This window comes from Podarcis melisellensis (genome assembly GCF_964234715.1).
Source record: "Podarcis melisellensis genome assembly, chromosome: 4".
Classification (NCBI taxonomy): Eukaryota; Metazoa; Chordata; class Lepidosauria; order Squamata; family Lacertidae; genus Podarcis; species Podarcis melisellensis.
The window spans coordinates 12,734,658-12,747,478 of record NC_138531.1 but is presented as its reverse complement, the minus strand read 5'-3'; the positions used below and the strand labels follow the sequence as shown (position 1 = coordinate 12,747,478).

At 45.8% G+C, this 12,821-nt stretch overlaps 1 protein-coding gene across 1 annotated transcript in view; it reads left to right on the top strand.

Moving 5' to 3' along the window:
- The first annotated feature begins 5,338 nt into the window (after window positions 1-5,338).
- The window catches only part of DNAJC3 (DnaJ heat shock protein family (Hsp40) member C3), a 38,911-nt gene continuing 31,428 nt past the window's right edge, over window positions 5,339-12,821 (top strand). Inside the window, exons 1-2 of the mRNA XM_081908220.1 lie at window positions 5,339-5,513; window positions 9,530-9,640. Coding sequence (XP_081764346.1) covers window positions 5,432-5,513; window positions 9,530-9,640 — 193 coding nt within the window. The 5' untranslated portion in view covers window positions 5,339-5,431. The remainder of the gene's footprint in view (window positions 5,514-9,529; window positions 9,641-12,821) is intronic.

The following is a 12,821-nucleotide window of genomic DNA, read 5'->3' as shown; positions in this document are numbered from 1 at the left end:
ACAACCTGCAAAATAGCTGTGCCCTTTTAAAATGTGGCTCTTTTGGGGGGCGGGTGTTACTGGGTGGTTGTTTTTATTTTGATTACATATATTGTGTTTTTTATGTTGATCTTTTCTGTGAACCGCCCCAAGACCTCCAGCTATAGGGTGGTATATAAATTCAATTAATAATAATAATCAGTGAAATATACTCAGAGTCACAAAGTGATTTCATGCTCTTTATTCAGCTCATAGTGGTGAGGAGGAATGAATGAAAGTCCCCTCAAAGTATCTGCTTCAGATACATTATTTACACAATGGGCTGCACATGATTGGCTAATTCCGGAATTCTACTGTAAACCAATCAGGTTGTGGATTCACTTCTATCTGGAGCATGATTGGGTGGTTCCTGCCAACCAATCATACTGCTGCATTGTTCTAGGACCAATCAGACTGCTGCATTCTGAATCCTATTGTTCTAGGACCAATCAGACTGCTGCCTTTTGGATCCTATTGTTCTAGGACCAATCAGACTGCTGCAGTTTGGATCCTATTCAACTCAGTACATAACAATAATCATCTATTGAGTTTAATTAGATTTACTTCTAAATAGACATAGAGAGGATTGCACTGTTAAATCCCCTGTCGCTGTCCCCCAGTGATTTATATGCAAGTTAATTAAGCCACCAGTTATACAGATTAAAGCTGGCAGTCTTAATCAATGCAGACGTAACTTTAAGATGCACAGATCGATTACACAGCTTACTAAGGGCCCAGGGCGGGAAATAAAGTTGCAAAACTAAACAATTTGCTTGGGAATTTGTATTGGAGACATTGGGATTTGCTTCTAATGCGGGCTAAAATTCGAATGCTGCATGCCTGTGCAAACTTTATTCCTTGCAACCAGGAGGTGGGATGTTTAGCTAGGCCAAAAGAGAAATGCGCTCCTGGAATTGGGCATGTTAAATGCATTTTAATTTTTGCAACAAACTTCTGGCCACCTTCAAAAGAAGACAGCAGCGGGGCAGAGGAAGGGAGAGCCAGGCCTCCAGGGCCTAAGTGAAGAAGTCCCATTTCCCTTCTCCCTGCTTGGCCTGCCCCAAAAATTATATATATAATTTTTATTAACTTTTCTGTCATACAATTTAAAATACTCATTTTACATCCTTCAGATATCATTGACTTACTTCCTTCTCTTTCCATGGTTCATTTTATATATCATAAATCCTTGCATATTTTACAAAAACTATACCATTCAGTATTCCCTTATTGCATCCATCAAAACTTGTTTACACTGTTGAATTTATCTTAATGCTGCCAGCATTTTCAGCTGTACACAATTATTTTCCACATATTCAATAAACGTTTTCCAATCTTCTATAAACTTATGTTCTTCTTGTTCTCTTATTCTATATGTTAAGTCTGCAAGTTGTGCATATTCTGTCAACTTGAGTTGCCAATCTTCTTTGGTTGGGACCTCCCTCCTTTTCCATTTTGGGGCTAACAAAACACTGGCTGCAGTAGTGGCATACATAAATAACCTTTTTTGACACCTGGGAATTTCCGTCTGAATTATCCCCTGAATTATTCCCCCTCTTTTCTTTGCATGCACCCAAACCCAACTGGCTGCTTCTCTGGACTCATTTCTTTTCCCCGCCTCTTTTCTCCGCCAAGGCTAATCCCATTATCTGCAAGAGGGAAGAAACATGGAGATGAGAGCGTTGCTTGGAATTGTCAGCAGTGTGACTGAGTGGCCCTGCTGGCAAGAGGATCTCAATGCAGAACAATAATAAATGCATCCTCATCGCAAGCAAATGCAGGAGAATCCCCGGGCAGAACTGCAGGATCCGACTGCTAATGTAGTAAAAAGCAGTTAGAATCATAGAATTGTAGAGTTGGAAGAGACTGTGAGGGTCAACTCGTCCAAACCCCTGCACTGCAGGATCTCAACTAAAGCATCCGTGATAGATGGCCATATAACCTCTGCTTTAAAACCTCCAAGGAAGGAGCGTCCACCACCTTCCAAGAGAGTTCGTTCCACTGTCTAAGACCTCTTACTCTCAGAAAGTTCTTCCTGATGTTTAGTCTCCTTTCTTGTAACTTGAAATTGTTAGTTCAGGTCCTACCCACCAGAGCAGGAAAAAACAAGATTGATCCATCTTCCATGTGACAGCCCTTTATATGTGTACAGTGGTACCTCGGGTTACAAACACCTCGGGTTACCTACGCTTCAGGTTACAGACTCCGCAAACCCAGAAATAGTACCTCGGGTTAAGAACTTTGCTTCAGGATGAGAACAGAAATTGCATAGCGGCAGCTCAACGGCAGCAGGAGGCCCCAATAGCTAAAGTGGTACCTCAGGTTAAGAACAGTTTCAGGTTAAGAACGGACCTCCGGAACGAATTAAGTTCTTAACCAGAGGTATCATTTTATTTGAAGTAGCTTCATATACCGTATTTTTCCGTGTATTGGACACCCCCATGTATAAGACATGGGGACGCCAAATTAAGAAAATGGGGGGGGGGGGAGTGCCCTGACTTGTTGAAAAAAATTGGGGGGAGGGATTGCCCAGAGGCTAACAGCCATGCGTGTCTAACAGGCTGCCTATCACCTGTTCCTCGCTGGCAATCGCTGAGCTTTTTTTGTGGGGGGGGGGAAGAGTGGTGAAGTTTTTTTTCCAATTACTTTTAGCACTTTTCACCTTTCCCACGGGGCCGCCATATTCTGCTTGCCTCCTCCCACTCTGCCCGCCATGCAGCTGGGAGGGAGGCTGTAGGCAGTCCATTTTTGCCGTACGTCTTCGCGGACAGCGCAATGTTTTGCTGATCTTAAAGGCGCAATCACCGCACTCCTCCTGTGTAACGTTGCACTGTCCGCAACTGTACTGTATACATTATTTTGGTACTACTGTTTTTTAAAAACAAAACTAATCTAAATAATCCAACTATTTTGTTTCTTTAGGTAAGTAGAGAATATTGGCTATAGTATTGCAACATCACATAAATGCAACGTCACAAAAAATGACGAGGCTGTGTTCAGCCAAAAGCAGCCATTCATAAGTTAGTACTGTATACCAATGCCTGTAATACACATACCTTTATTTATTAGAATAATTTTAGTGGCCTCTAGTGGGTGTTTGTGGCATTTTATTTTTATTTTTAGATTTAAAGCACCTAAACTCATGGAGGACATTTCTTATTGCCAGGTCACTATCAGCCTACCAGGTTACTTTTCCTTTTAAAGTGCTTACCTCCAGGGAGTTGGTAAAAAGGTGACTGAGAGGAGATATGATAACCAATGTCAAATATCTTAAGGGCTGTCTGTCACATGGAAGATGAACAAGCTCATTTTCTCCTGCTCTGGAGGGTAGGACCCGAAAGGAGATTCCAAATCAGGGATCAGCAGGGGGCCAGTCCACTGTCCCTCAGACCTTGTGGGGGGCTCAGTGGCGTAGCGTGGGGGGTGCAGGGGGGGACCGGCCGCACCGGGTGCAACATCGGGGGGGGCGCTCGCACTCGCAGCTCTCTGCCCCTACCTGGCTCACTCACTCTCACTGCAGTGCTGGCTGTGCGAATCCGATCTGAGCCCCCGGGTCACCGCCCACTGTGGAGGGGGTGGGTGCCAGGCGTGCGGTGTGGAGAGAGAGCGAGGGACTATCTGGGGGAGGGACAGTGCAGCGGCCGCCCAGCGCAGCGCTGAGCGCGGGAGAGAACCACACCAGACCAGACCAGGCAGCAGCAAGAAGAAGCTTTCAACGGTGGCAGGTTAGGGGGCGCAAATTACTTGCCTTGCCCTGGGTTAGGGGGCGCAAATTACTTGCCTTGCCCTGGGTTAGGGGGCGCAAATTACTTGCCTTGCCGCGGGTTAGGGGGCGCAAAGTACTTGCCTTGCCCCGGGTGCTGACAACCCACGCTACGCCGCTGGGGGGGGGGGGCTGGACTATATTTTGAAAAAAAATAATGAACGAATTCCTATGCCCCACAAATAACCCAGAGATGCATTTTAAATAAAAGGACACATGTAAAAACATGCTGATTCCCGGACCGTCTGCGGGCTGGATTGAGAAGGCAATTGGGCCACATCTGGCCCCCGGGCCTTATTTTGCCTACCAATGTTCCAAATCAACATCAGCAGGGGTGACAACTTGGATAAAATATGGGGGGGGGGGAAGGCCAGGAAAACCCCACCCCACATAATCGATCACAAGATATGACACACACATACTATTTGAATGGCAATGCCCATCAACTTGGGGGTAAAGTAAAGGTAAAGGTACCCCTGCCCGTACGGGCCAGTCGTGTCCGACTCTAGGGTTGCGCGCTCATGTCGCTCAAGAGGCCGTGAGCCGGCGCCGTCCGAAGACACTTCTGGGTCACGTGGCCAGCGTGACGAAGCTGCAGCTGGCGAGCCAGCACCAGCGCAGCACACGGAAACGCCGTTTACCTTCCCGCTATAAAGTGGTACCTATTTATCTACTTGCACTTAGGGGTGCTTTCGAACTGCTAGGTGGGCAGGAATTGGGACCGAACGACGGGAGCTCACCCCGCCTCGGGGATTCGAACTGCCGACCTTGCGATCAGCAAGTCCTAGGCACTGAGGTTTTACCCACAGCGCCATCCAACTTGGGGGTGGGCAAATATTTTATTGTGGGGGAGTTGGCGCCTATGAACATCAGGAAGAACCTTCTGACAGTGGAACAAACTCCCATGAGAGGTCATGGACTCAGAGGTGAACTTTGGGCTCTCAAACTTCAGCAGCACCCTGTGTGATGCTAAATTCAGTGACACACACACACGTCCGCCTTTTGCACTCGGTTCTACATAATTGTTGCGGCTCCCCCTGTGACACCGGCACCCGGTGCAGCCAAATGCCCTAAAACCGTCTCTGACGGGCTCTCCTTCATTGAAGGCTTTTAAGCAGAGGTTGGCTGGGACCCCCTGCCATGTATGATCCAGCAGAGATTCCTGTATTGCAGGGGGTCGGACTAGATGACCCTTGGGGTCCCTTCCAACTCTGCAATTCTAGGATTCTGTGTCCTGGGAGGGGGGAGATCAGTGTAACTCGAAAGCTCACATTTGCCTCTTCAGCGGAACTTCGGAAACCAATTCTGCCTTTTAAAAAAAAGTCATCCGAAACGAGACCAATCGCGAAGTTGGCAACAGGTAAACTCGGCGCTGAAAGTGAGGGCACGAAGTGAGGGCGGCAGCGGGCTTCGGTTCCCCTTAACGCGCATGCTCAAGCCTGCCGGGGGCGGGGACTTTTGACAGTTCGCCTCTCCTGCCCTCCACGTTCCCCTTTGCGAGGGGGCGGGGCAGGCGCCAGCGCGGCCAATCGGCGGCTCCCACGACCCACCCCGTGGAAGCTGGCTCGGAATGTTGAGAGTTCCAGAGTTCCGAAGTGAACTTCTCGGCGGGTCGGGCGGCGCACGTGGGGACGGAGCGGCTCCGCAGGCATGGTGTCCCCCCGGGCTTACTCGAGCAGGCTGGGCTCGGCGCTGCCCTTGCTTCTGGTCCTGTGGGACCTGCACTACCAGGGTGAGGAGGAAGCGCTCGCTGCTGCGGGACTGGGGTGGGCAAGCCCGGGCGTTTGCTTAACCGGGAAGTAGGGCGGTTAATTACCAGGAGGAAAGTTAAGCGAGTTGTTTTATTTTTCAGAGGTGGGGAAACAGTGGCAATAAATGAGGTGCTGCAGTTTAGGGCGTTTCGACTTTCCCCACTTCCAAATCGGGTGCTCAAAAGGTGGTCACAGCGCTTGCGAATCCAAGAGGTGTTTTGGCTAAATTAGTAGGATTCAGTTGTGCTTGGTAAGTAGAAAGTGTGTGTAAAATAGCACTGAAACCATAGAATTGGACAGCTGAAAGGTACCCTAAGCCTAAGGATCATCTAGTCCAACTTATTGCAAAGTGCAACTGTCCCATATCAAGATCGAAGTCGCAAACTTGGGGTTATCAGCACCCTGCTCAACTAGTCGAGCTATCCAGGTATGCTCAGAAATAACTGCCAAGTACTTGCAGTTGTATTGTATGTTGTTATTGTTATCATTAAGGTAAAATTAAAACTACCTGGTTTTCCGAAAGCAGTTTACGAGCTTTAACATAGACTTACCAAGCTAAATATTGCCCAGCCACAAAAATAATAGCAGATTTGAAGTCCTCACACCCAAAAACGTGTTTTGAAGACCTCTCACTGAAGAAATTGGCAAAAATTAAGTTTCACCCCCTAAAATGATAGCAAAGCTGTCCTCCTTGGGGTGGGTGGGTGCGATTCCACTTAATAGTGAACGGCAAAATGTGAGCTGGCTTTTTGGGCCCCTATGGAGTCTAGCGTGGGTTAACGTGTGGAATATGGACCTACTCATCTGCTGGCCGGTGCCAAATGGTGGCCCTAGCAGGGCTCAGGAAGGGGCTTGGGTGGTGTAGCATAGCAAATATGTGCGATGGTTCCTATTGTGTGTTGTCCGTAAGGGGAGGGAGTCAGGTTTTGCCAGTAGTGATCATGCCAATTGAAAAGAGAAAGAAGAGAGATGCAATGGGAGTCCTGTCTGTGTCTGTTCAAAGATGATAAAAGTATCCTCTAGCATTTTTCAGACCAGCACTATACATATCTTATTTCAAAACAAAAAAAAAATCCTTCCAGTAGCACCTTAAAGACCAACTAAGTTAGTTCTTGGTATGAGCTTTCGTGTGCATGCACACTTCTTCAGATACCTGAAGAAGTGTATCTGAAGAAGTGTGCATGCACACGAAAGCTCATACCAAGAACTAACTTAGTTGGTCTTTAAGGTGCTACTGGAAGGAATTTTTTTTTGTTTTGACTATGGCAGACCAACACGGCTACCTATCTATATCTTATTTCAGTTATATTCAGTGAGCCTTGTTCCCTAGCAACTGTTTAGGATTTCTGTTTAAGAATATGGTTTGGGAAGTGTCCAGCTAAAATCTTGCTTATTTTCCGGCATTGCTCAACTCTCACTGTGAGTGACAGTGGGCAAGCTACACCTCCTCCAGGCTCAGCTGTTCAACTGTAAAGTGGAGAGGACATTGTCATCCTGCCTTAAGTTATAGAACTGTTCTAATGATGTAATAATGTGTGTGAGGCACTTTGAGCATGTAGGAAGATATAAATATTTATATAAATTCTGATGACAATATTGTAGTAACACAGCATTTCCTGTTAGTAAAAAGCTGCTGTTGGTGTGTTGTCCTGAGCTCCTTGGATATTATTATTATTAATTAAATCTGTATACTGCCCTTCATCCAAGGTCACAGGGTGATTCACAACATAAAAATACAAAATGAGAGCAGGAAATACATAATGAAACAAAAGCACAGCAAAACCAATAACCCTCTTCCCACAAACACATGTACAAGGTCATAGAATGTTAGTCAGCCAGAGATGGTTGAAGAGGAATGTATTTGCCTGGTGCCTAAAGGTGTATAATGAAGGCACCAGGCAAGTCTCCCTGCGGAGAGCATTCCACAAATGGGGGGCCACCACAGAAAAGGCCCGTTCTCATATTCCCACCCTCCGGACCACTCATGGAGGAGGCACACAAAGAAGGGCCTCAGAAGTTGATCTCGGGCTCAGGGTAGGTTCATATGCATTTTAATTTGTGAACCGAGCAATTGCAAATACTGTGTAAACAAAAATTTCCACAATCACAACAACCACAATAGTGTTTCGAAGTCCATCCTTTCTGTGCTTCCTTTATCCTCACATGGGTGGCTGTGACAGGGGTCTATGGCTATCAAGGCAGTACGCATTATAGATCTGTGCACTCAGTGGTCAGCATATATGGGTCAACATAGTTTCATACATATGTATGATACTATTAGAATGCAATCTGTTAATTGGCTGTGGGGCATAGCCTGAAGACACGTGAGGTCACCACCTTGCTGAAGCTAAGCAGGTCTTGTCCATGCCACCCGAGAACCAGCTCTGGTCAGTGCCTAAACCACCTGAGAGCAACATACATGCCACCTTGGGTTCCATGTCAGAAGAAAGGTTCCATGTTAGGAAATAAATAATCCTAATATTCTGAGTTTGCAGGGGCACATATGAAGATCACGTGTCTTGTGATAGGAATAGAATTGTGTCTAGTGCTATTGCTGTGCTTTTCGGCAACCATAAGCACATTTAACTGTAAATAAGCTCTGATGAACCCCATGTTGAGGAGAAAAGGTAGATCAACACTATATATTTTTTAAAATTAAGTTTAAAACACACTCGGCACATATTTAAAGCCACACGGCTTCCCTCAGAGAGTCCTGGGAAAGTTTGTTAAGGGTGGTGGGAACTGTGTGTCTCTGTGTGTGGGAAACTAAGGTTCCCAGATTTCTTTGAAGGAAGCCCTGCGCTTTGAATGTGCTTTAAAAGTATTGTGTGCATCTGCTTCAAGGTATAATGCCCCATCCTTAGGCATTTAGAATTATCACGTGGCACAGCCCTGCTGGAGTGTACCACTTCAGACCGTAGATGGGAGGAGTTTCCTGCTGTAATGTTTTTTGGCGTAGAAAACTCCTTGGATTAGAAAACTTGCACATCAAGAAGAGAATTGTGTTACGACTCCTCCCCCCCCCCCCGGTCTTAGCTTTGTAACTACAGGGAGCTTCTCTGAGACCTATAGGCTAGGTAGCAGGTAAGCCAGTGGGACAGTCTCAGCAGTACATGGTTATTCTGAATGAATAAATTGACTTTACATTGAGTGGTTGTATGTGGAAAACTGCAATCTTGGAGCTTTGTACTTTGTCTTTGAGGGACACACTTGCATGCATTTATATATGATTTCCAGCTATATAAATACTGGCTCTGGTTTCGTAAGATAAAGTTGAACTCTTTATAGCTCACTCGTCTCAAGGAATAAGAGTCTTGTACAGCCTCCATAGACACTCGCGTAACTTTGCTTTCAGTTTTTCTCTTAATAACACCCAGATAACCGCGCTTCATATTTTTTGAGGGCATGCATGAGGTAAGAAGAGATTGCACAGATATAATGTAATTTGGCCTCCAGAGTTTTTATTGTCCGTGATGATGCGTGAAATGGGGAAGGAAATCATCATATTGGCTGTCAGAGCTCAGTGAGTCTGTTGAACATTTAGAGGGGAAAGTTATTTGTACTTGAAAATGGCAACTTTGATTTGGAAATCGGTGTAAGACCAAAAAAGGAAGGGGAATTAAAAAAAACTCCATATTCCTTAGTTCCTTCCTTTTCTTTCTAAATACAGCTAGCTAGAAAGTACACAGAAGTATATTTGTTTGCGTTGGTGACCCCACTGAAAGCACAAAATGCGCTTGAGGGCAGCAAACTGAATTAACTTTATAAATCTTATGACTATTACGTATTTAATGATCTGAGGGAATGAACTCGTTTTAACTTTGAGAAAAGGAAACAGAAATTGCATCATGGCTTGATAGAGTATGCAGATTTTTATTCTGTTTTATTCATATTCAGGTATGATAACGTTGCGGCGTCAGCTTGGAGGGAAGCAAATAAAATAGTAAAACAATTCAATTTCTTTTTTAACGATATTAATTTTTTTTTCTTCATTCAGGTGCGGAATGTGGGATAAACGCAGAAGTCGAAAAACAACTTGAAATGGGAAAGAAGCTGTTGGCGGCTGGACAGCTGGCAGATGCTTTGTCTCACTTCCACGCTGCCATAGGTGTGTGTCGAAAAGCAGTTGCATTTCATTTGTGATAGCGTTTGACTTTTGCCAAATTTTTGTTCTCCTCTCTTTTACCCACAAGCAGGAGGAGTGAGTATGAGGTGTAAGTGGGAGAGGAATGCTGAACTGTCCCCCATGTTTTCTCCTTGCCTTTGGTTGCTCCAGCACTTGGTCTCCATTCAGGACTCTGGTCCTATAACTTTTAATAATAATAATAATAATTTTAAAAATATATATATTTATACCCCACCCTCCCCAGCCAAGACCGGGCTCAGGGCGGCTAACAACCAATAATAAAAACAAGTTGATTAAAATACAATTTAAAAGATTAAGATACAACATTAAAACATTAGGATGCAGCCTCTTCACAGGAAGAGAAAGGAAAAAGAAAGAGAAGGAGGGAATCAAACTGATTCTAAGCCAAAGGCCAGGTGGAACAACTCTGTCTTACAGGCCCTGCAGAAAGAAATCAGATCCCGCAGGGCCCTGGTCTCATGAGACAGAGCGTTCCACCAGGCTGGGGCCAGAGATGAAAAGGCCCTGGCTCTGGTTGAGGCTAATCTAACTTCCTTAGGGCCTGGGACCGCTAGGGTGTTGCTATTTATGGACCTTAAGGTCCTCCATGGGGCATACCGGGAGAGGCAGTCCCGAAGGTACGAGGCTCCTAGGTCATGAAGGGCTTTAAAGGTCAAAACCAGCACCTTAAATCTGACCCTGTACTCCACCGGGAGCCAGTGCAGCTGGAAAAGCACTGGGTGAATATGCTCCCATGGCAGAGACCCTGTGAGGAGCCTCGCTGCAGCATTCTGCACCCGCTGGAGTTTCTGGGACAGCTTCAAGGGCAGCCCCACGTAGAGCGAATTACAGTAGTCAAGCCTGAAGGTGACCATCACATGGATCACTGTGGCCAGGTCTGTATTTAACTGTATTTGTATGTGAACGAGACTGATGCAAGGAAAGAGAAATTGCCTGTCTGTTCGTGGGGCACCAGGTTTGGTTCACCGCAAGGGGCTTGCCCGTTTCAGTTGAATCCTTCTAAATGCTACACAAATGTGATCTCCCATGTATGGGAGAGATCAGGAAAGACTGAATCCTGCGTGAATAATTGCAGAAAAACCCTCCACCACTTGGGTTGTGTTTCAACTTCTCTGCCTTTCTTGGGAGAAAAACTGTGTAGGTTTGGGCCTGATAGATTTTCTCTGCGGCAGGTCAGCTAGCAAACATCACTGTGGTGAGGAGTGTGACAAATGTTTTAGGCTCTTCTTGACTTTTTCTACTTTCAGGGATTCTCTCTCCCTACTCTGCTTTGCCCCTTTGACAAGGGTGCTCCTGAAACGCTGCTGATAAGCATTTGCAACCCATGAAGTTTGGGCTGCACTTTGCAGCGATTTTTCCTGAATTGTTCTTAGCTACTAACGTGGTGAAACTGGAGCTCCCAATTTACCGAGTCGAGGCACCAACAACCATCCATTTCGTGCGCCGGGAGAAATCTTCTGGCTCGGAACGCTGAGCTTGCTTTTATGCAAGCGATAAGATGTTCGGGTAAACAGATGCTGGGGCTGATGGATGGGCTGTGGTAGCTGTGATCCTGCACCCCTAATCGCAAAACCTGGATCTTTGGCAGAGAGTAACAGATGAGTCTTTGTAGATGTCTTCCATTCTAGGTGTTCTCAGCCAAGAAGTGGCATTTTTTGTAGCGCGTTAAACCTTAATTTCTTTTCCTGCTACAAGGGAGGTGGCACTTAATGATTAATTTGGGGAACTGAGGAGGCAGCTGGGTTTTCCCCAATCTGTTACAAAAGCTGTCATGTGGCTGCATAACATGAGCTTTCCACATAATGTGGCCTCAGGACGTGTTCTTAGATTTTCTCCACCACCTGTTGATGACAGACATCTACCTTACAGCAGGTGTTGGGTAGAAAGGTTATCAACCAAAGGAATGGAATTCAGCAAGACTGATTCCTGGCACCTCATATTGTTGCAAGTTTAGTATCGGGAGGACTGGGAGCATGGGATATGGAACAGCAGGAGCATTTCCCAGAAAATCCTGCCTGTCGCCACCACTGCCTGTCACCAGTTTTCTGGCTTGGTTTGTTGTGCCAGGACAAAAGGGAGCTTCAAAGAGTATTTAGCTATCTAGCTTTACCGGTAGTCGAAACAAAATAAAATTAAATAAAATTTAAAAATTCCTTCCATTAGCACCTAAGAGACCAACTAAGTTAGTTTTCGGTATGAGCTGTCGTGTGCATGCACACTTCTTCAGATACCTGTACCGGTATATACCCATGATTGCTTTTAAAATATATTTATGGTGGTTGTTTCATTTGTGTTTTGCGGTTTATGGTTTATCTTGTGATGGGAAAGTCTTAAAATCTTGTGTGTGTGTCCGTCCGTGTCCCCTACTCTGGCTATCGGCATCTCCATGCTGCTGAAATGTTGCATCCATTATCTGGGGTCATGGGCTTAAAAATGTTGCCAAAGGCCCAAATTCAGGGAACACAAATTGTGATAGACAGGAGAAGTACTTCAGTAGCAGGAGTAGGGAACCCCTGGTCTTTGAAAGTAAGTAAAGCTGCTGGGTTCCCCCAGGCTATTTCTGCCAAGACACACCTACCTGCCCTCTGACCTTTGCAAGGCCTGGCAATCAGCTGATCATTGGTGCTTTGCAGGCTGTGCTTTTGATTTCAAACCACAGGGGCAATGAGTCCTACCTAAATGAGCCTACCTATCAAACTTAGCCCATAGGGGGAAGGTAAGGATCCCTCCATCTACTGCATCCAGTTCTGTGGACAAAGGAAACAATAGTTTAATTGCAGGGGGGCTAGCTCTCTTTTTTGTCATGCTTTTTGTCATGACTCCATTTTTTATTTTTTATTTTATTTTTTTGGAAAGGTGTGCATGGCCATGATTTGGCTCAAGTTGGGCAGAGTGGGGACTTGTGGATTTCATGAAGCCTCCCCTTATCCCTCCTGCTCCCTCCCCACAATTCAAGCTCTGGGGAGAAGTATCTGGTTTGAAGCATTGAGAAACTCCTCCTTAGCCAGGGGTAGGCAGCCTAAGGCCCGGGGGCCAGATCCGGCCCAATCACCTTCTCAGTCCAGCCCATGGACGGTCCAGGAACCAGCATGTTTTTTCATGAGTAGAATATGTCCTTTTATTTAATATGCATCTCTGGGTT